This window comes from Vespula vulgaris, chromosome 1 (genome assembly GCF_905475345.1).
Source record: "Vespula vulgaris chromosome 1, iyVesVulg1.1, whole genome shotgun sequence".
NCBI classification, from domain to species: domain Eukaryota; kingdom Metazoa; phylum Arthropoda; class Insecta; order Hymenoptera; family Vespidae; genus Vespula; species Vespula vulgaris.
The window spans coordinates 3,248,679-3,273,478 of NC_066586.1; the positions used below are offsets into that span (position 1 = coordinate 3,248,679).

Sequence of the window (24,800 nt, forward strand, 5' to 3'; positions counted from 1 at the left end):
AAACTCGGATGAAGCGCATAATATTCGACGAGTCTCAACGACTGCATTATGGATTAAGGATTATGGATTATGGATAATGTATTATGGATCGACGCACCACAATCGTGTTATGAAGTCCGAATAGTAGCTTTTCTTTTTCTTTTTATGTTTTTTCTTTTGCATTGCTTTTCTTTTCTTTTCTCTTCTTTCCTTTTTTTTTTTTTTTTCTTTAATCTTAACAGACGAATCTTCTCGAATCGCGAAACGCGTTTTTAATGTCACGCCCACGGTAGATACGAATTATCTTCGTCTTCCTCTTCTCAGCATGTATAATGAAATGTTCCGTAGAGACGCGAAAACGTACAATTTAATGAGATTTAAACGTGAAAAACGAGGGGTCCTTTGCATATTTACGTAATGTCGCGAAAGCCCGTATATCCGTGGCTCTTCTTCTTACTCTTCCTTTTCCTTCCTCTTCGTTCCTTCAATCCGTAGTTTAATATCTCACGAAAGATGAAAGTCGAGCGTCGTTTCTTGCAAAAACTATCGTTCCTTCTCTCTCTCTCTCTCTCTCTCTCTTTTCTCTTCTCTTCTCTTCTCTCCTATCTCTCTCTTTCTTTCTCTCTCTCTCTCTTTCTCTTCCTTTCTCTTTATATCTATCTTTTCCTATCTTTCTTTTTTTTCCCTTGGAGACTTGTCCCTTGTCCTTTTGTAACAGCTCTTTCTCCTTTCTTCTTTTCATTTCTTTCCTTTTCTCACTTCTGAAGTAATAAACGCTCGGAGATTTTACATTGTCGAAAGTGATTTTTGAGGAGACGTATTAACATAGTGTCGATGTAAAAATGTCCTTTATGTATATAGATATTTATTTATTTATATTTATATATATATTTATATATATATATATATTATATATATTGGTAACGATTACCAACGTTGCTTTCTCTAATAATTATGTACGTTTTGACTAAGTTTTATGTAAATATAGTTTATTTCTGGAATTCCATGGTTCAGGATAAATAAATGAAGCATACCGCGAGAATAGATAATATTTGGTCCCCTTTTATAAACATAATTTACTTGCTATACTTGCGATATTTAGCGGTACGGGAATCCGGGGAATATAATTGGCAAAGTTCGCCGCACGCTACGCTCGGCCATAATAGTTTTACGAAATTATACTATGGGTGGTATAAAATCAGAGTCGAACGACGAATAAAGCGATTATCGTTCTCCATACAATTATTAATAGGTTACGTGAGAAACATTTAAAGATATGGCAGAGTATTTATAAAATCCATAAACAGAGTTCATTAGAACTATAATTATAATTTATAATACTAACGAACTATAATCGAACTTTTTAATGGATCATATTTATCGCGGGTACATCGAAACAATTTATTTCTTCATAAAAATCCTATAAAACTTAAAAAGAGAAAGAATAAGGAAAGGAAAAAAAAGAATTCACGATCATTCACTCTAGAGATGAAAACATTCGAATTTTTCGGTCTTTCACGATAGGATCGCGAAAGTAACGAACGCAAAATGGTGCTGAGGAAGGCGAGGAGGAGGGGGAGGAAGAGTAGAGGGAAGAGGACGAAGAGGAGGCGGGTGTAGGAAAAAAAATCTCAGTCGGAGCAGCGAGCCAAAAATGATCACGCGACGCTTCGCTCTATGGAAAATCAATTCCCCGAAGGGAGAGGTATGCGCACAAAAATGACGTGGCCAACGAGATGAAATTTTTGGCACGTGCATTTTTGCTTCATTGAACCATTCTTCCGCTTTTTGTTCGTTTCTGTCCGTTTTTCTCTTTCACGGGCGACGGTTCGTTATGCGCCGGTTCTCTGCCGGAGGGAGGGAAGAATGGAGAGAGGGAGGGAGAGAGGTACGTACGTAGGGAGATAGATAGATAGAGATAGATAGAAAGAGAAAGAGAGAGAGAGAGAGAGGAAGATCTTGCCTCTCTATTCCATTCACTTTCTATCAGTTGCTTTTTCTCTTGGTTCGACTATCCGCAATCGGACGGAAAAAATATTAATCCGCATGTTTGTACGCACCGGAGATAAAATGCCGAGAAAGTCTTTCTCTCTGTGTGCCACGATTCCTTTCTCGCGGTCTTTCGAACCTTTTATCGAATGCATTCAAAACAACATGCTGGGTTCATCGGTCATGGGGGATCAACTAAGAGCTTGTTAATTTTCTAACACGATTCTATATTTTCAAATGAAACTCACGGAATGGATATACCAATTCTAAAAGTGCGGTCAGCTGAAAAGATCGAGAGAAATGGTAGAAAATAATAAAAAATGCAAAGCGTTTCAGTAAATGCGAGAGAGTATGGGACAACGGATTCCAATGAATTAAGCTTTCGCTCGAAGGAAACGAGAAAAAGGATATTTATTCGGAAGAATATATTAACGGCTTATACTTGAACTGATGTGAACAAACTACGAATATAATTCATTCGTTATTCGATTAATTTCAATCGGGCCGCTTTTCTACATTTGATATTATCACAACTGCTAATTTACCAAATATACACACGATTTAGTACGACCTCCTAACAAATAGTGGACTATTTAAACGTGACATTTACGTCCTTCTGAAATAGGAAGATTCGTGAATGTATGCACGCAAGAAATGATTATGAATAGAGCATGTACTAAGTTTATTACAGCTAATTATTCAATCTACTCGTTCATACATTGTAATCATATTATATATACAAAAACAAAGCTTCTCTCCTCGAATTTTGAGCGATTAAGATCAAAGTTTCACCATTTTGTCCGAAGATTCTAAAGATATCTACCACAATTATAGCTACCCTTTCTCTTGCATTTCTATTCGTTGTAAGTGTATGTACGTGGAGATCGAGTCGAGCTAGATGGGTGGTGGGAATATGTAAACCAAAGGGGAGATATCGGATGGACGGTGAATGTTTTTAGCAGAGTTAGTATATTCGGCCGCTTATATAATCAATATACAGGGCCGAGAAGGAGTAGGAAAAGGAGATGCAAGAGAAAGACGAAGAGGGAGAGAGAAAGTGGAAGGTCGGAGACCGGCGAAATGTCAAGGTCTATTGGGAAGGATTTGAGGTAATAGAAGATTATGAGAAAGCAAAGTGAATCTTTGAGAAAGCACATGATAAAAGAACAAGAAGAAGAAGAAGAAGAAGAAGGAGAAAGAAAAAGAAAAAGAAAAAAGGGGGTAAGATAAACGAATGATTCGGAGGTACAAGAAAAATGTGGATAGTGGTAAAGATTTGTTTCCTTGAAAAGAAAACACGCGAGGACGAGGGAGAATGATTATCGAAGGAGAAAAATCATGAAAAAGGAAGTGTGAGAAACAAAAGAAAAGAGAAGGAAGAAAAGAGAGCGAGAAAGAGAAGTCTAGAAGTAATCGGATGAGAGGGAAGAAAGAAAAGCGAGCGTGGAAATGGTAGGTATGAGAGAAAGCTAATACTACCAAGCAGCCTTACTTGCTCCATGGAATGCGTTCGACGAGAAAAGCTAGCTGCAAAAAGCGAAACTGCAAGATGTGCAACTGCAATCTCAGTTAGACGCCGCAGGGACTGCCAGCGACGTCAGCAGAAGGTTTCGCTTTTTCTTCCTGGATTCGCTTTTCTGTCGATGCTTCGAAAGGGCTTACGCTTCTCCCTCTCCATTTCTCTCTTCCTTTCTCCCTCTCTCTGTCTATCTATATCTATCTATCTATCTCACTCCTTCTTCTTTATCTCTCTCCACATCTTCGAAGAATTACGAATGCTCGAGTGCATTGTCGAGTTCCGAAATCGGGCTCGCATAGCGAATTATTTTTTACTTGTATTATTACTATTCAATATATGGTTCGTTTTCGATTATTATCGAATATCCAACGTATCGATAGTTATGCTGCTACTAAATATTAATCGATTTTAAATGGAAACATTGTCAAATCAAATTTCGTACTCGGCATGGGTTTAAAATGGTGTCCGTTTTTATGCATTCGTCTTCTTGCGAACTATGTATCTATGAAAGAAAATTGACAATTTACTTGCAAATTCGGTATGGCGTTCAGTCCGCCCACTGCCGCATCGAAAATTCCATGGATTTTCTCGAAGAACGACCCGAAGTAGCCCCAAGGACAGACGAATACGGCCAGAATTTTTGCCATTGGCTGACTGTCTATGCGGAAGAAAGAAAAGTGTGAAGACGAAGAGGGATAGAGAGTGCTTCGCAACAAAGTTACGCTTTTCCTCTTCTATTTCGTGCATTTGATTGAAGTTTCGCTTGCAAAATTTCCTTTTCTCCTTGTAACTCGTTGCCCGAGGACATCGCCTTATATCCCTTAGAGAGATTCTTCCTTCTTCTTAATGCTACCCCGGTTGACCACAGAAGGAGGGAGAGAGAGAGAGAGGAAGAGATACTAACTTCTTATATTTTTTTTCTTTGAATTAGAATGGTACTTCAAAAAACTCACTTCTTTTTATTACGACTACGAAAATAAAACAACATTGTACATCTGCGAGTTCAACTACGATTAAAATGCCGACGAACTTACAATTAGTCTGGATACTCACAAATATTACGATAGAAATTCAACAAAAAGGCGATTTTTCATTTAAACAGTTATCTCGTATCAGACATATTTAGGTATCTGGATAGAAAGCTTTGTCCATTTTATATGGTTTCTCAAAGCCATATGACGTAGGAACGTACGTATATGGAAACGGTTGAATTGTTCTCAGGAGACGCAAAGCGTGTAAACCACCACCATAGAGCGTCAACCAGTTTCTATTTATAAAGGTTCACGACGACCTTCGGCTAGCTTATTCCATTGAAATCCTGCTTACAGGATTATTCTGAACAGATAACGTGAAAGTCGATGATTATAATGTACGTCGGTTTGTGGATGTAGTTTAATAGAGTTGTTAGTGGTAGTCAGATTGCTATGAATAGGAGTGTAACTATAGCTAATGGTAAGTTATTAATTAGAAGCTGTATTAACGTCAGAACAAACTAAATTCAAGTTTCCATGTTGGTTGCTAAGGTAAGAAGAGTTTATGGGAAGGATATCTTATATATCTTTCCACCATTTGTTTCGTGAAAATATCGTCGAGGTTCATCTTATTTTGCTCGTAAGTCGTGAAGGTCGTACTCGTAGAGGTCATTTTAAATAATCTATTGTATATCGAAGAGAATACAATATTTCGTATGTATTTAATAACATTGAGAAAATTACTTGTTGTGTTATATAATACGTGTACAGCGTAGTACACATATATGTGTGTTTATTTTTTCTTTTTCTTTCTTCATTCAAGGACATTTGAAATCTTATATTGTATTTAATCTGAGGATTTTCGTTCGACGTAGTACGTACACGAAGAGAGATCCTTTTCACCTTTCGTTGAATTAACTAACGGATGAGACGTTTTGCCGTTCACGACGATGGACTTTGAAAAGAGATGGAAGGGATAACTTGGGAACGACAATTGTTTTTCTTTAATTTATCTCAGACTCCTAACAACGGTGACAGAATCGGTCAACTATGTCGGTCACGTCTTTTGTGTCCGACCGAGAAAGCATCTAGTGTCTTCTCTCTCTTTTTCTACGTTTCTCTTCATCTCTTTTCTCTTTCTTTGCGGTTTTTTTCTCTCTCTGTCTTCGTGTATGCACTCCACTCATTCTCGCACTCTACTAATTCTATCTACCTTCTTTGATTTTCTTTCTTTCGAAATAGAGATGAAGATGGATAGATAAATAGATAGATAGGTAGATAGATAGACAAAATTACTTAGTTTCATCTTTCTTTTTATCGAGAAATCAGTCAATAATGTAATTCCAATTTTCTAACTGAATCTCTTTTGTATTAAACATCGTTAAATCGTTAATAAATAAAACAAAAAGAATTAATACAAAAAAAATTTTCTACGAAGTTCCTCGTAAAAATATTTTTTGAACGAATATATTATATAAAAGGCGAGAGAGAGAGAGAGAGAAAGAGAGAGAGAGAGAGAGAGGGAGAGATGTAACTTTGTTCATAGCATAGTCGACGTTTGAATCCTATGGTTCCTTTCTCTGACGTCGACATCACGGTACGTCATGTTATTTCCGGTTACCGATCGCCAGAGGCGTTCCTCTTCTACGTTGTATGTCCGTTTCTACTTGGACGCGCAACGTCGTCTTTAGATTTCGTATACATCGAATCCAATCGGCTTTGTATAATACATATTCGTAAACGTATAAACGTTATTCGAGAAAAAAATAAAATTAAAGAAAATATTTGTAAACATGAATTGAAAATAATTTTTAACATGAGAATAAATACAGAACAACATACGATGTGTATATAGTTCGCTGTCTGTCGTGTTTCATTAAAAAAAAAATATATATATATATCAGACATTTCAATTCGAGAAAAGTGTAATTCGTGAAATTTTACCTGGAATATAATCGATGCTATAAATTTTAATTAGAAGACGATGAATCGAAAGGACGTTAAATTGTACCGATGAGATATAAGAAAACATGATGTATTATTATTTTAGAAAAGAAAAAAAATATTTCAATCTCTCTGATGAGTACGATTCGATATCGACTTTCGCATTTCCCGTTGCGATTTCACGACCCGACAAACCACAATCGGATTAACGCTGGGAACTCTCATGGATACACGAATATTATAATGAAAGCTTACAGTGAAAGAACCATTCGAAACAAATCGTATCTAGTGGTATCGTTCGATGGGACGCACAAAGGGAATCATTTTCGTAGTCGGCGTCCTGTGTACGCGCGCGCATACATACAGGTATGTGTGTGTATTGCATGTATATGTGTGTATTAAAATCATCGTGTTTCATCATTGTGGTATTTAATTATTCGAGAGCCGCTTTGCTAATGCCTCGTTCACCGATAAGACCATATTGCACGTGAAAATCCGCTTAAAAATAATTCTACATAATATATATTACGAGCAAATATTTCTACGTCCGCCAAACGTCCAATAATTTTGTAACGACTGCGCGATCCATTACCGAGCATCGTCGATAATTAAATTTTAATCCTTCCACCTCCCTTTCTCCTATGTCCATCCCTTTCGAGAGTTTATTTTCCTGCAAACACGCATCGGCGTACTTTCATTTTCGATATTACCTATATATTCAAAAAACAGTGCGACAATCGTAATAAAGACGATAACGATACATTGTAAATAAATTATCACCTTTCATTTCTGTGATTTATGAGAACAAGCGTGCGAATTATTATCGAGATATTATCCAGTCGTTGGCTTTGTTTATCGCACTGTGAAAGAATAGCGAAGTATAAATAGGGAAATCAAAATTACGATAAAATAACATGATCATTTCGTTCACGTAATCTCTAAATTTCGTATATATTATATATAAATTTTATATAATTATAACTAGTTTTAATTTTATCTAATCGCAATGAACGTAAAATATAATGGATACAATTATACGTTACTTCGTAAGAAAAACGTAAATTCAGATTGAAAGGAAAAGAATGAAGGCCAAGTCTTACCATTAAACTTCGGTCTTGTGCGACGTTCACTCTGTTACGGCCTGATAACGACTGACTCACTAAACAAAACCCAAGGAACAAAGTAGTAAAGCAAAAACGAAAGCGTAGAACGATAACATGACATTGTAAACATTTCTCTGGAATCTTTTCCAATAGCAACAAACAGAAAAGAAATGTCCGTTTTTTCGTTTGTTACGAGTTCCTCGACATCAGAGACGACCTTGAGGAAGGAGAAGAAGAGCGAGATATTCTACCATTCGAACTTCTCGAGTAAGGTCGAAGGTCAACTTCAAGCCAGGCTTTCGTCGTCGTTTTCGTCTTCGTCTCGAGTCTCACGAATGAAATGGTTCAACGGATGAAAGGAACCGTCGTCGTGCCGTCGAATGAAAGGGTTCCTATCGTGGAAAGAGAAAGAGAGAGAGAGAGAGCAAGAAGGGGAGAGGGGGTGAAGAGGAACGAATCGTACGACAAGAAGAGAGAGAGAGAGAGGGGGGAAGGGGATGGCATAAGTGACAAGTTGAGGGATTGCCGCGCCTACGAGCGCGCATTGTACGCAATCGTCCTTCGTGAATACCTCGAGGCCCTTACTCCGCCTACGATTTTCACCGTTTTCGACTACATACTATAGTATGTACGTATGTATGAATGTATGTATGTATATATATATAAATGTATGTATGTATGTTTGTATATATGTATATACGTCGTACGTAGAAGAAGTACACGTCGCCCGTAGACGGAAAATTTCTCAACTGTAAAGTCTCGGGGAAAATAATTCCGAGAAAGGGCTTCTATTCGATTCCAATGTGATTTCGAGCTTATCGGGTACCGATGATCGATTCCTTGATTTCTACGTGATACCATACATGTACCGATTTTATACAGTACCTTCGATGATCTCAAGTTCGTTAAAAATACAAGGGTTATCTGTACGAACGTTTTAATAAACAATATATACGTGTAGGTTATTACTGTTTATGAAGGTGAGTCATCCGAAGGATCTTCTTGTACGATACTATGATCTCTAGTGAGATGAAACGTATATTCCGTATAAACAGAGCTTAAGATAAATCAATATCACGCACAACGAGCAAGCTCAAAGGGCAATCCAGTTGAAAACAAATTCTTTTCAGCGTATATCTAAAAGAAGAACTCCAAGCGAACGTAAAATAAATCCCGCTTTTTCTCGTGGGTAAAGAAATATCGATGAATGGAAAATTAAATTCACGATATACTATGAGTCCTCCGAGAGACGACGGTCGATTACTTTCGAAAGGCTACGAGTTTTATTCCGAGCTAGGGTAAAACTTTTAGTATCGCTAAAGGTGTAGAAAGAATGATAGAAGAAAAAGAAAAATGTGTGTCTCTTTCTTTTTCTCGTTACATCTCGCCGTTATCCTCTTTTTCCTATCGTCCTTTCAACGTATACAGAGACGTGCGCACACGTGCGCTATCTTTTCCTGGTTCTGGTGATATGTCCTGAAATGCGAAAGCGACGTCGTTTCTACGTTTTTCAAAATGCCAGACCGCGGATTCGATTAGGGAAGCCTTGTCGACCTAGCCCCTTTCGGGAATTGCGGGGCTTGACAGCGGCAGTGCACCACGATCGCGGTTCCACGGGGTAAAACAATGACGAATGTGTCCTGTCGCGCCCAATACGGATCCAAGCTGGCTGCCTGGCTGCCTGGCTCGCACGTGTGAGAGCGTGCACACGCGAGAATAACGTGCCGGTAGTCGGCGTCGAGGAGAGAAAGATGGAGAGAAAGAGAGAGAGAGAGAGAGAGAGAGAGAGGAAGGGGGAGAGGGAGAGAGAGAGAGAGAGAGAGACAGAAGGGATAGGAGGCACGGGACGAAACTGCGAAGGGGTTGCAAGAGACACGCGGAAATACGGGCTAACACGCGACCCTCTCCACGACTCGAGATGTCGCTGTGGTATTATCGAGCGGATTTCCGCTACGCGTTGCTTTACACAGAGACAACCTAGACGAATTCCGACGTGTCTCAGAACGAGAGAAGCGAAATGAGTAGCCTGAATCAAGTACTTTGTTCTTATGTTTCTTTTTCTTTTTCTTTTCTTTTTTTTTTTTACTTTTCTTCTGCTTTTAAGATTACGATCAATAAAGAACGATTTAAAGAATGTTATTTCTTAATTCTATATACGTAAAAAGTAAATTGGTCTTTTAAATGATACAAACGTTTTTTCTTTTAATAAAATTCCAATTTGTTGTCGATGATTTTATCGTAGAAACGAGATGTCTATCATTCACTATTACGTAGATTCGAATTATCTTAGATACACCGATTTTAGAAGAAGTTTAGAGAGAAGCCGAGTTTGTGAAACCACTACTAGGAATTTCCAACTGGAATTTGCATCGTTGCAAGTATTCGTGGTATACTAGAGAACATATTAAAGAATAAATAAGAACATCTGTTCTTTATTTCTTGCACTTAGAGTTTTTTTACTTTAGGTAAAAAAAAAGAAGAAATATCTTTCGTAATGTAATATCAAACTTGAAAACAATAAGATATAGAAATGAAATTTCAGCTTGACTTGCTTGTTTTATCGTTAGATGGAATAAGATAGATATATGTATGCTACTAATGCGGTAGAGGTTTATGCATTATCAGATAGATTTTAGGTATGTATCGTGATGCATGGTTTGCGGTTCACTTCGAATTCCGTTGGGGAACATTGTCACCTGTATTTCAAGATTAAGATTCCGTATATTAACGAATGATAATACGCTTATTATCAAGCTTATTTTTTTTTTGTTATAGATTATACGAATTTGTGGCATCGATCGCAATATCCTTTTTTATTACAAATATTAGTATAAGTTGTGTACGGAACTTCAGTTATCTTCACGAGTTCCATTCGACTCCGAAATTTGTAGTATCCATTACATCACCGTGCAACCGTTGTACCTACTATACGTATATATGTACGTTTCTCGAAACAAGAGCAAACTGCGAGCAAGCAACGTTCCACGACATGTTCGTAGTAGTTGTGAAGCGAGGAAATAAGAGAAAGAGAAAAACGTCGTTTGAAATTCCGCGCCATATGCTCAATGGCTCTTCTAGTACACCCTTTTACCCTCCTTACTCTTTCCTTCGCCTTCTCTTTCCTACATCGAGCGTCTCCTAACTCTCTCTTATCCACCCACGGCCAATACTCCTTTACCTTGCAGCTGCGGGAAAATTCAAATTTACGCACCGACTGCCTCCGCTGTGTTTTTCGAACTTATGAAAAATGAGTCTAGTCGAGGGTCCGTACCACCCTCTCTAGATCACTCCCTCCGCACTACTCCATTCTCTCCACTCTCACGACTCTCTCTTTCTTTCTCTCCCTCTCTTTCTTTCTCTTTCTTGCTTTCTGAGCTTCACCCTGTTGGCTCTTACACCTTCTCCTCTTCGTCTTACAACTCACCGATCGTTTTTCTTTATTTTACTTATGAACTTTCCGAGATCGTGGCAAAAATTTCAAATGCCTTTTCGTACGATCGATCTATTCTTATTTAGTTAATATCTTATATTACTACTAATAATAATATCTAATCTTATCTATTCGTAATATATATGTATACTTTGAAGGTATCTTAAGAATTTTTTAATGGAAACGACGATGTCAGGTTAAATTTTTTGCCAAAAATGACAAAGGTTTCAAAGAAAATGTTAACGTTTAGCTTTTTATCAATTAATTTTACATGTCGTTAATTAGACGAGGACAGAAGAGAGAAGGAAAAAGGCCATGAAGGGAAAAAACTTGGTTCATCTATTTTGTTCCCCCGAGTGGATCGAGTTGCTACTACTCGTAGCAAACTACTACTAGTGATGGTGGTTCACATTTTCCGGTAAGAACGTGAACTGTGGGTTTATACGTATCGTGTCTCCGGAGGTTATGCGACATAATTTACAGCGCCGAGCTCGTCCGAACGTGTAAAAAGCGTACGCGAAAGCTAGGCTGAAACAGCTTCGAGCGTAACAGCTATGGGTTGGCCATCTTGATTTTCGAGATATGCCATGAGTTTAAATTATTACATACCTATCTTCTGGGGATTATATTCTAACGAGTAGTACCCATGGAAATCACTGCTTTTAATATATATCTACTAATCCTTGTTTCGTGTAATTTTTTCTTTGCAAATAATTTCTCAAACTAAAATGAACTTTCGAAACGTAGGAATATTTATAATGTATATGTAATTACGTTACTTACTTATGTCATCGATAACGATTACAACGTTAGATAAAACGTTTATCGAAATTTGAGAACGTTTATTTACTTGATTATTTAGAGTATAAATATCATTAAAAGAATTTTATGAAAGTGATTCGACTCAATTCCGAGTTCTTCAGCTTCTTTTGCTTCTTTCTTTCATTTTTTCTTTCTTTCTACCGATTCAATAGGGGAGGTTTCTTTCAGTCCCGGTAAAACTTCAACGACCGTGGCTATTACCGTCTGAGATTAGACGTTTCTTCTTCTTCTTCCCCCGTTTTCTTTTTCTTTTATCTGCTTTTCTCTCTCTCTCTCTCTCTCTCTCTCTCCCTCTCCCTCTCTCGTTCTTTTTCACGACTACACATTTGACTCTTGTTCTTATTTTTCTTTACGTCGAAAACATGGGAGAAGGATGGACTCGCAAAGTCTTTTGAGAACGCTCGCACACTTGCGCGAGTGCTTAAGAAAAAGAAGGAGAATAAGAGAGAGAGAGAGAGAGAGAGACGGTTCTCAGTTTGGCTCAACGTTTACGATCGCTTCGAGTTTGAACGAGGCTAATCGTGTAGCAAAAAACGAGTCTCGAGCTTGAGATCTTGGACATACATTTTGAAAGAAAGAAGAAAAAAAGAAAAGAAAACGAGCCGCAGTTTTTATTCTTTTTCAAAACTTTCACATCGAATCCTGTTGCACAGGATCCATAAAGAAGTCATCTAAATTCTAATCTTCGTCGTTGTTTATCCTGTATAGATTTCTAAAGAAAATTTCATCTTGACATCTTCGAATGTGTCAATTACGATAATAAATATAATATTATTGATTACTGATTTATCGTTGTTGTAAAAAAAAAGCCGATTGAAACATTAACGACGACGTGAATTTTAAAAGCCGTAGAGAGAAATTTCGTTGTTGCACGACTGCGTTTTCGTAATATACGCACGCATTACAAAATATGTTCCGCGTTTGCCGTTTACTCGTTGATGCTGGTGCCGTTACCAGGGTAGAGAAAAAAAGGCGGGCGGGCGGGCGGGCTTGTGCACGCACGCGCACACAACCTTCGAAAATTTACGAGCGTCATTATTAAACGCGAGCCAAGGATGGTCCACGGGTGGTACGGTCCCTTTTTTAAAAACGGTAGCTTTAGATATTAATTCCTTCCTCCGACTACCCTCTTATACTTTTTCTCGTTCACTGCGCGCGTTCCAGCTGTGCACCGTTGCTCCCATAAGGCCGATGCTGGAATCAAAATTATTTGTCTTCTACAAATTCTTTCGCTTACCCTTCCTTATTCTCTCTCTTTTTCTTTCTTTCTCTCTCTCTCTCTCTCTCTTTCTTTCTTTTCACTAAAGTGACGACGTTGACCGTAGCATTCTTAATATCGATGAAATATATCGAATATTTTGTCGTCCATTCAATTTTCCAGTCCTTCTTGTAAGGGCAATATCGAGCGATGCAATTTCAATCGATAGCGGTGTATCCGACCGTGCGTCATATGTGCACATAACATACACCTATAGCACATATGGTATACGTATGCATGCACACGTACGTACACATATGCGTACATACGTATGTATCGGTTCATCGATAAATGGATATACATTCCAGTTCTCGATCTATTTGGAAATAGTAAAAAACATACACGCGTAAATGCCCGGGATATTCGCAGACCGTTGACGGATAAAACACACAAGCATTTTCATCCTGGAAGTTTTTAGATTGCATTTTTTATGGAACGCTATAGGGGAAGGGAAGGAGGAGGGAATGGGTGGGACACGTTCGCTGCGAACGTACGTATGTACGTAGTACATCGCTCGTATTTTATTGATCAAACTCCAATCGCTCCATGCATATTTTTCAAAAATATTCGCAAAGTTTTTCACTGTTCTTTGGGACCTTTCGTTTCTTCGTTATTTGTAAATTCGCGATAACATCGTCCTCGATACGACGACGATAATGAAACGCTTTGATTCCGCTACGCCTTCGGCTATGGAGGATGAAATTTACGAAAATAATTCTACTCTCTGTTCTACCCAATATAATACACATACACGTGTACGTACGTACGTACATACTAACGTATGTACCTAGATCGGTGCACCCATTTTCAATACACCGTCGCAAATTGTGGTTAAGAGAATTGCACTTAAATTAGAGGCGAATTTCGTCTCTTTATTAGAAGATGAAAACGATGCAGTTATTGAGCCAGGCTGTACAACGTGAAACGATCCTGTAATTCTCTACTTGCATGCGCTCGGTCTGATACCAGAACGCTTACGCGCATATTTTCCTTCGTGTATGTGCGCGCGGGTGTTCGGTATTTAGTACGAGCACGTTGTGTCGTCGCACGGCCATGCTCTACGCGTGCACGTACCTACATGTGTGTGAGAAAGAGAGAGAGAGAGAGAGAGAGTAGGCTCGTGTATCACAGCGACATGTCGTGTACGTTTGCCGTGTACCGGTGCAAGTTCTTATACGAAGTTTACGCGAACATAGACACAAACACACGTAGGAGTCATGAGATCCTGTATAAGGGTACTTGGCCAAACATATGCGTGATTTAAAAATATAATATATTCAACGCTTGACCGCCATTGCACTGTTTAACTAGTCAGCCATGTTAACTATCAAGCTTTTCTCTATTTTCACTTCAGCTTTTTCATCGCTTCTCTTCGATCGAGTTTTCCTTCGCTTCTTTCTATCTTCCATTCTTCTTCATTCGTGCGAGCTTACAAGAGCTTATACAAGATCCGACAAACATACGTACGACGTATGTAAATATACATATATCTACTTTATTTTTATATCGTTATTTTTTTCCATACCTCCGTGTAAAACGAGTTCAACGATTTTTTTATTCTTCGTAAACCATACGGTGTAACGATCGATGAAGAGAAGAAGTATTTTTACATTTTATTTTAACATCGTCGTCGTCGTCGTCGTAGTCGTCGTCGTCGTCGTCGTCGTCGTCGTCGTCGTCGTCGTAGTCGTCGTTGTTGCTGTGCTGTACAGCCTTTGACAAAAAAAGGTATCTCTTGCGCCCCATTTTGCTCCGACAATAACGAGCATGTTTTATTTATTCCTTTTTTTCCCTGTTAGTCAGCTTATAATTAATCGTTGATATTTTGCGTTCTTATTTTTATTTCAACCCGGTGATATATTTCGACGTTGCTCGCAATTCGTTGTTTTAACATTTTTCTTTAATTTTTTTCCTACTCTTCATCTTTATCGTCAAGTACTAAAATGAGAGATAGAAAGAATATTTAATCGAACCGTCTTCTCTCTAAATGCATACTTACATACATACATATGTAAGTACACATATCTATAGATATACCTTCATGATATTCACGGACATATCTAATTTATCATGTTTTTAATGAAAAAGGTCTTTGAAAGTAAGTAACTCAACCGTTGTAACGCGTTGTAAAACCTTCGGGAAGGAGATTTAAGCGACCATTTGTGTTCACGTAATTTAAGCAAGCGTGTTCCATTAAATTTTAAAAAAGATCGATTCAACGATACATCCCTGTTTGTCGTGAAAATAAAAAAATATTTATACGCCTTTGGAACGTGAAACATTATGAATCCATTTCTTTCATGATATCTTAATATCGTCGGTATTACTTTAGTGAAAAACGTCTCTTCTATTTTCCTTCGACGGTTAATTAAAATTTTTATGATCGACCTCTCGCTCTACTAACGATGGAGTTTCGTTTGAAAAAGTATGGGTAAAGATTTTAACGATTCTGTAGAGAAGATATGACGTATAACTGCAATAAATAACGTTTATCAATAACGTTATACGTCATCGATTGATTAAAGAAACAATAGGAGTGAAGGAAGGAAAAGAAAATAAAAACAAAAAGAGAAAAAGAAAGAAAAAAGGTTTTATCTCATTCCCTTATATTAAAATCATTCCTTTCATTTGCAAGCGCATATTAATTTTAAATCGTAATATTTGTACGAGCGAAAACGTTTTTTGTGCGAACAAAAGTATTACTGTTTTATCTGTAATATTATATTTATAAATGGATAAAAAGAGATTCTTTAAAAAACAGTATGTTTTCGAAAAAAACCAATTTCATTTCTCCCTTTATAAAAGTAACATTTTTACTCGACATATTGTTACAATACGCGTATGTTAATAAATGGAAGGATAAAATTTGAATACTAGAAAAATAGTCGAACGAAATACGACGACGTATTATCGAACATTTCTAAACAATTATTATTGACGACATGGAAGTTCGTTCGGCATAAAATTTTTTCGCGCAAAACATGTTGAGATTATATGCGTACCATTTAATTTCGATCAATTAAGCTTTTAACGCGTTTCGACGTTCCGCGCGACGCTCGGCTAGAATTTTAGCAGAGACGGAGCATAACGTAATTTAATTAGATTTTCCCCTTACTTCGTTCGCTCTAATTTAATCTCGTTCCACTAGGTTCTACATTCATTGCAATAAGGGCCACGGCACTCCTCCGCGTTCTTTGTTTTCATATCGTCGAACGGATAAGCACGAGCCGCGATAGATCTCGACGGACGTTCCACGTGCCAGTAGCTTAATTGCTCGGGGATTCGTGCTCTTTATACCTGTTAAACCGCGAATGTACTCACACCTTTGCACGTGCCACGGCTTCCCTATTACCTATACTTACACAGACGTCCATACACCCACATACATATGTACACAAACGTTTCCACGTTTCTATACGAGTATTTTAGCTTATAACCTAATTAGAAGAAAGTCTTATACGCGATCGAGTTGATATGATTTATTCTCAATAACGTACAACATAATTAGATATATATATATATATATATATATATATATATATATATATGTATTCATGAGAATCTGTGAAAAAGAATTAACTAGTTAAAATACAGGATGTCAGAAAAAATTACGATTTTTTCCAATACGAGGAAAATTATTTCTATTTTTTCTTTCTCTTTCCTATACAACGATATCTCTATTTCGTATTGACCGTATTATTTGTTTTTCTTTTTAACGAGCTCTTATATAGCTTCGCTCCTTTTTCTACAGTCGTAGCGCGATTTTAGAGACACCGTGTATAATTGATTCCGTGTAAATCGAATTTATGGATTCGACGATCCACGCGAATTACCGTCGGCTGTGGTATCTCTGTTATTGCTTTATCGTGTATTAGAGATAGGCAGCGGGAACTTTCCATTTCCTCGTTTGAAATTCGAAGTACGTTCTCCCGGAGATTTGTGCGAGTCGATCGAAGGGGTGGCGTAGTCTCTCTCTCTCTCTCTCTCTCTCTCTCTTTCTCTCTTTCTCTCTCTTTCTCTTACTCTTTCTCTCGTATTCGCGGAGAATCATCGGATTGAGCTCGCTTCGTACAAACTTGTTTTACAAAGAGAAAGAAGAAAGGAAATGAAGAGGGAGAGGAGGATTATAAAGGAGAACAAAGGGGGATGAAGAGAGAGGGAGGAGGAAGTGGAAGTGGAGAAGGAGATGGAGAAGGACGAGGAAGACTACAAAGAGAATCCAATAACTTTCATGATCATAAAAGAACTGCGTTATTACATCAAATCAAGGTTAAAACGATGTCTCCTTCGATATCGCCGGATGTAGATTGTTCATCGTGCGATTCAAAAGAATTTTCTCTCCTATTATCACCGACGGAATCGTAGCCGATAATTACGGATCTGCGAGTAACAAAAAAAGAAATTAAGAAAAAGAAGAAAGAAAATGAATAAAGAAAAGAAAGAAAATAACACGGTAACTACGTTTGCGAATCGGTAATCATTAATCGATACTATTTTCTCTCTCACGGATGAGTTCCTCCTTCGCGTATCTAGCGAATAATTTATATTTGATCGATGTTCATAAATTATTATTACGATCTTATTATTCATCGTGGGTGTTCCTAAAGCTTCAAAATTCGAGGTTGACCCTCCGGAGAATTCGTACGTGACTCGAACGAAAATTCAGTTTCTTTCCATAAATCGGTAGATCAATCTTGCCGGTTTCTTGAAGTTCGTTCCAGAAAGTAAGAAGAAGAAGAAGAAGAAGAGGAAGAAGAAGAAGGAGGGAAAAAAGAAGAAGAAGGAGGAGTGAAGAAGAAGAAGAAGAAGAAGAAGCAAAGAGGAGAGCATAGAGATAAGAAAGAATGGACGTTGAAACGAGAGAGGGATCGTACGAACGAGCGATGTATCAAATCGGATTCAATATCTCTCTTGACATTACGTAAAGATGCTATTTCTCGATTCGAGTTTGTCCTCTCTTTCTCTCTCTCTCTCTCTCTTTCTCTCTTTCTTATTCTTCTTTCGTTTTCTAGCAAATCCTACGACAACCGTTCGACCAAAGCTCTTGCAAACGGTAAATTGAAAAACGTAGCTATATTCGAGAAAAATCCGTTATCGTCCGTCTCTCAATTTGGATTATCGTTGATTATTATATCTTTGGAAAGCTTAGAAACAGTTGTACCGGCTACTTTCTACTGAAAACTAACGCCTGATGCATCTCTTTCTTCATCTATCTCCATATTTTTAACTTTTCCTTGTTTCTCTCCTCTCTCTCTTTCTCTCTCTCTCTCTCTCTCTCTTTCTCCGCAGGCAGGTGTATTAAGCGTGAAATTAAAACGAATAGGATCGTCAACGTCGCGTGTAGAGTTTAATTTAAAAAAGTAGGCCACGATAAACTGCTTCGTGTATGGCATCATAAACTTGGCATTATCTTAAAAAATGGGCCTCAAAGAAGTATAAATCCGATCTACGTTATCCGACCCGACGACAGTCTCCTTTCGTTCCCTTCGGACCAACGAGACGATTTTAAACCCTCGATGAATAACGACCTTGAATTTTACATAAATTTCTACTTACTTTCGTAGCCGAAATCTACAATGTTTTGAACGCTTGATATCTTCAAAAAAAAAAAGAAAAGAGAAAAAATAATTGTATAATATTGTTGTATTTTTAAAATTAATCTTTGTTAAAAAATCAATTAAACAAGTTATTTTAAATGATAATTTGATACAGCTTTCGTATAATAATACCGAACGTTCCGCTCATATTCGAAATTTAAACCACGAGAGATTTTCGTATGCAAGTCGATCGATGAGACGATTTTCTTGGCTTTCAGGATAAAAAGTGGTTCTTTTCACGAAACTGGGAGTCAGAAAAAAGTGGAAAGAGGAAAAGAGAGGAAAGAAAAGAAGGAAAGAAGGAAAAACGAACGACCAGTGGATCAAACCGAATCCAATAACTCCTGTGGGATTACAACTCTGACCCGCGGGAGTCTATCGGGTTGGAAGATGAGAGGGATGAGGGACAAGGGCTGCCGTTGATGTTGCTGGCGTTGTTGGTGGTCGAAGAAGCACGAAGAGGGGAAGAGATCGGCTCGTGGCTTCATTTCGAAGCTTCTGTCGACGAGACTTGGTAGCCTTTACTATTTTGCGATACAACAGACGATGACGATCTATATACTATTTGGAATATATGTGTGTGTGTGTGTGTGTATGTGCTTTGAGATTTGACTAGGTTATCCTTGATCTCCTATTAATCGATATATCAATATACATATATTACTATAGTCAATACGTGTATATATATATATATATATATATATATATATATATATATATATATATATGTTGGCATATTATTATATTCTAATATGTCTGATATTCAGTTCACGTTCCACTTGCCATGAAATATCGAAATTAATAATATAATTAAATCATTAGGAATCCTATAATATTTAATGCGATTGAAAATTTCTCACGACTTTTCTTGTTTTGCATGAATACGATTACAAGAATATTCTTAAAGGTATTTTGAAAATTCGCCTTCTGTACCGTATCGATTTTCCATTTTCAATGGAACACGCTTGGATAAATCCACGGGCTTGCTTTCGACGACGCGACGGAAGTATTTTCGAAAGAAAAGCTTCGAAATCGGGAGGCGAGATATCAAAAGTACCTATAGCCGTGGGCAAAGGTAAGAGCTAGCGGGCAAATGACGAAACACAAACGGTTGGTACTCAATCACGTTCGCGGTAGGTACAACGATTTTCGTGACGCGCCACGTGAATTCACCGCAAATTGAATTTCTCTGAACGTGGTAGTCTCGTTCGCTATAGTAAATAGCACACATATATGGATAAACGCATACACAGATAAATACACAGATCTTCGTGCTAGTATTTATCTATACCTATATTTGAGAAGAAGGCGAAAAGCTTTCGTGACACGGGAATACACACAGACACGGAGATACACATTTGTACGACACAGAAAGAGAGATAGATGCAAGCTACGAAGAAACCGAATAGACGCTTCAGCAACCAACGATAGGTATATAACTTATAAGCCTTTCGTGGGATTTTGACAAATCGTCCGAATCCTGTTTCTATTTCTTTGTCTCTTTCTTTCTCTTTCTCTTTCTTTCTTTCTCGTTTTCTTCTTTCTACATTCCTTCGTGATCCTCTCTTCTAGCCGATAGAGAATTACCTCGGTGACCAGTGGCGTGCCACTAAATTCTCATGCCTTGTTTCGGCACAACTTTCCCAACAGTCCTAGTCCTCCTCTTTTCTACAGAATTCTTCATGTTTCTACTGTTTCTATATCTCTCTTACCTTCTATTCGAGCACGTAGTTTGTAAAATTTACCAGCCTAGACCAAATACTACCATCTGTAGTAAATTTTTATCTAACTTTCTTTCTTTTTTTTTCTCTTCTATTTCTTTTTTTTATATCGAATACACAGTCGAAACGAACGAATTCTTTTAATAACTCTCCATCTCTTCTTCCAATTATTCTTTTTTTTGTCGCCGATCGTGGACGAATAAACAAACGTCGTTGAAAGTAGAGTCCTATTTACAGTGCAAACCTTATAAATGTCTAAACGGCCATCCACGTTCGTTATCCATTATTTATGTATAAAACGTTCGATGGAAACGTAGAGGAAGCTTTTTCATCGATCGATTTGCCATTATATGGTGTCTCGGTCCATGTCTATGTCTGTGTGTTTGTAAGTAACGTACGTGCATGTTCAACATTGTATGTACAAAAGTTAAGCGCGAACGTAAGTATTAAGTTATGCATAGTTCACCGAACATTTGTCACGAATATGCAATATACCCAAGGAGATGCGCATTTAGGTCATGCACGCTATCGCTCATGAATTATCGACCGTTTACGTATGTATATGTATCCATATATATATACATATATACATTACATATTGTACAATCTATAGGTTTAGTCTAATTATCAATACACACACGTATTAATCGTCGATGGTTGTGGTTAACGTTTCAAAATTTCTATTTTCTTAATCCTTGAAGTAACTTATGTTAACATAAAATTCTATATTTAGATTTTGATGAAATAATGGAATAGGAATAATCAAAACTGAACTTTTCAATACGATATGACTTAATTGACAGTTGAACGGACATATCTTAGAAAGATTGTTCTATTTATATATTCCTAAAATAAAAATATGTTACAAATGAAAAAAGCAAACGTAAAACGTATCAATATCCATAATAATATAAATCGAGAATTACTTACTAACTAAGGTGAGGTAGGGTATACTGTGTTGAAAATGAGGTGGACTACAAGCTTCTTCCGGTCTTGAAATGGCACTTCCTGTTTGTACCTCTATAACTTGACCGTCTCTTCGATGAAATGCCATACACATGTAACCGCTTCGGCTGTGAAGAGTATAAATCCATTGAGATACAAAGAACGTACGATAATTCGAGAAGAATATCGTCTTAATTTGGATAGAGAGTATTTCATTTTGAAAAAAATACTTAATTTATATTTAAAAAGTATTGAAATATAAAGTGTCTCATATTAGAAAAAAAGTTTGATGACCGTTTTTTATTACTTTTCAAACTGATTTATCAATGTTTAAAATATATCAAATATAAATAATACATTAGAAACAATAATGAATTATAAAAATTACCATCCAACTGTGAAATGGGCAACCAGCATGATCATTATCATGCCCTGAGCAGGGTTCGTCTGTTTTATAATATTGCAGAGAATTTTCACATCTTGATCCTCTTGTCCAGGAATATGCTGTCCATCCAAAGAGCCACCGTCGAACCTGGAGGAACTACCGTTTGATCGAGCTACGTGAAGGGAAGCGTTTCTAGGATGAAAGGTATAGGATCTTGCGAGATCTAGTGTGTGCCATGTGAGTCCTCCGCTACTGTGACCAGTCAGCCAATTCGGGAACGAGCATTTGCCTGGTGATGAGACTGCAACACAAACGGATCAAAGTCAAACTCTGGTACAGTAATAGAACCTTCATTACGGCTCTCCTACCTTAACAGTGTACTTATATAACGTTATAACGTTTCTATTGGTTCTAATCCATTAAAATACATTTTGGATCGAGAATAGAAAATGTTGAATGATGTAATTTTAATTGATGATAATATAATTATATAAGATATCAAACTACATTATTATATCAGTTAGAATCAATGTTTAAATGTCGGTCAATGTTTAATATCTGAAATAGAATATATCATTTTTGCTACCCTACGACAATTTCTTTATCTTTTATGAGCTTAAAATTTGAAGGATGAAAAGTGTTATTCCGGTCTTTTTGAAGGGAGAAATGAGAGAAAAGGGTTAAGAAGGTTTAAGGGAGAAAGGTGAACGGATGGAGCAAGAAAAAAGAAAGAAAAGGGGTGAATAGAAGGGTGGAGGGATGGGCTGACAGAGTGCACGTTCGTACGGCCGCTTTTATGGCGCGTAAAAGCATTGTTGCACGACGTGGAAAAGAATGGAAATAATTCAGGCGCTCTTTCGATAAGTCCGCCGACGCGAGCGGCCGAAACACAAATTCCTCGATCGTAAAAATCGAATGGTGCTTTCTCTCCATCCCTCGATCTCACTCTCACTCTTGTTCTCTCTCTCTTTCTCGCTCGCTACCTTCGTTCCCCAAGCTCGTTCACTTTTTTGTCTCTCTTTCCCTCTATGAGCTTTCTCGTTCGTCGTTTCCTCTTCCTCCTTCTTCTTCCTCCGTATGTACTCACGGTAGGTAGGTAGGTAGGGAGGTAGGTAGGTAGGTAGGTAGGTATAGCTAATTCGAATTTTAACGACGACGATAAAATCGCGCGGGGACATAGAAATGGCGGCTTGAACTTCGGTGCTTTTCTTTATTACCGAGTTACGCCGTAGCGTGTCTATATGTGTGTGTGTGTATTATGCTTGGCCGAACAGGTAACTAACTACTTCTTTCCCACTCCCTTTCCCTCTCTCTCTCTCTTTTTTCTTTTTTCTTTCCATGGCAATTTCCATCGGGTTCGTATTTAATGCGCCGATTATCCACGCAGCATGTCAATTCACGACTCGAGCTATCATCGATTTTTCTCTCTCCGTCCTTGCTTTGGACACAAGAGATAGGTCACTGTCACGTAAGAGAGACTCTCGCAGAAAATGTATGCACTCTATATACATCCGTGTGATATCATCGTTTAAGCGATCCTCGAGCAACTCCAAGCGTCCCGTTGAATTATACGGAGAAGGAAATTTCGTGTCGAGCGAGGAAAAGGAAAATATGAGCACCGGTCGAGGCTCGATATTGTACTCCGAAAGAAAAATAGAGAATGCATGTACCGTCTCGTATTTCGAGTAGGTATACATATGTATGTACATACGTGTACGAAGAACAATAATAGCACATATGCGAGTAATCCTTTTTTTCTTTACAGAGATATTCTATCAGTACGATCCTTTGTCCAAAACAACATTTCCATCCATTTTATACCACGATAATACGAATTTATTATAGATTCAAACTTCCCTCTCTCTCTCTCTTTCTCTCTTTCGTTTTTGCTTTTTACGATGGCCCATCTTCCGTAAAACGTTTCTTATTCGTGCAAAAGCGGCATCCTTCTCTTTCTCTCTGGCTTTTCATTCGCTTCATAAACCTAATGTCTACGAAGGAGAAACTCGCGATGCGCCCGCAAAACTCGATATCTCGGGACGTGGCAATTTCTGTAACACCACTTTTTACAACGAAGAAAACGCTTCTTGGGTTCTGGTTACTCATCTACGAGATGACTTTCTCGCTTCCTGGCGCCCAACTTCTTCTCACAGTTCTCCTTCTTTTTCTCCTCCTACTCTTCCTCCTCTTCTTCTTTCTCCTACCATCCTTTTTCCATCCTTTTTCTTGAATCTTCACACTACCTTTCGTTTCTCGCACAGGAGACAAGAGATTCCTGGTAGAGTTTCTGCGTTACAAGATATCTTCCTTCTGTCCATCCACCGTCCTCTCTCTCTCTCTCTCTCTCTCTCTCTCTCTCTCTCTTTCGTTCTCTCTCTTTGTTATCTTTCAGGTTTTATTTTTTTCTCTTCTTCCCCTTCATCCAGATTTTCTACGTCTATGAAAACGTATTCGAAGTATCTGTCCCTTCGATTCTAATTCGGCGATTAATCGATACGATTGAAATCAATTAAGAATAAGATAGAAAGAGAGAACATAGAAAAGGATAGAAGCAAAGGATAATCCAATGTTAATTCATTTCTCTTTCTATTTGACTATCTTCTTTCATCTTATTTCCTTCCGCTCTCTTTCGCACATCTCTCCTGCAATGCCTACTACGAAGCTCCTCGAACTGGTCTTTTTCTTTCTCATTTTGTACTTTTTTTCCAAGCAGCTCGTGCTCGTCCTCTCACAAGTTCTATCCGCGTGTCGTTGACTCCGCACTCGACTTAAAACGATTCGTGAAAGAAAGTGGCAACTGTAGAGGATAGTGGATAAGAAGAGAAAGGGGGAGAGAGAGAGAGAGAGAGAAAGGAGGGGAGGGAGGAAGAAAGAAAGAAAGGGATAGAGAACGAAACGAGAGGAAGATACAGAAAACCCACCGAAGTGAAATCCGTTAACGAAGTTTGCCCTGAGACTGTACGTACTAAGATACGGGTTTGTAAACTGAAAATGAGGAGCACGGGAGTAAGTGGAAATGAAAAAAAAAAGAAAAAGAAAAAGAAAAGGAAAGAAAAAAGGAAAAAAGAAAAAAGAGAAAGGAAAGAAAGGAGGTCGCGCTTAGTACGGTGTAAATATTCTCTCTTTTTTATATTCGC

The 24,800-nt window shown here is 37.8% G+C and overlaps 1 protein-coding gene across 4 annotated transcripts in view; it reads right to left on the reverse strand.

The window, feature by feature from the left end:
* The window catches only part of LOC127071078 (uncharacterized), a 233,249-nt gene that overhangs the window by 9,635 nt on the left and 198,814 nt on the right, over positions 1–24,800 (reverse strand). For all 4 annotated transcript variants that reach the window (XM_051009973.1, XM_051009967.1, XM_051009959.1 and 1 more), the window contains 2 exons: positions 21,667–21,964; positions 21,264–21,406 (listed from right to left, as the gene is read on the reverse strand). In XM_051009973.1, the coding sequence (XP_050865930.1) occupies positions 21,264–21,406; positions 21,667–21,964 (441 nt within the window). The remainder of the gene's footprint in view (positions 1–21,263; positions 21,407–21,666; positions 21,965–24,800) is intronic.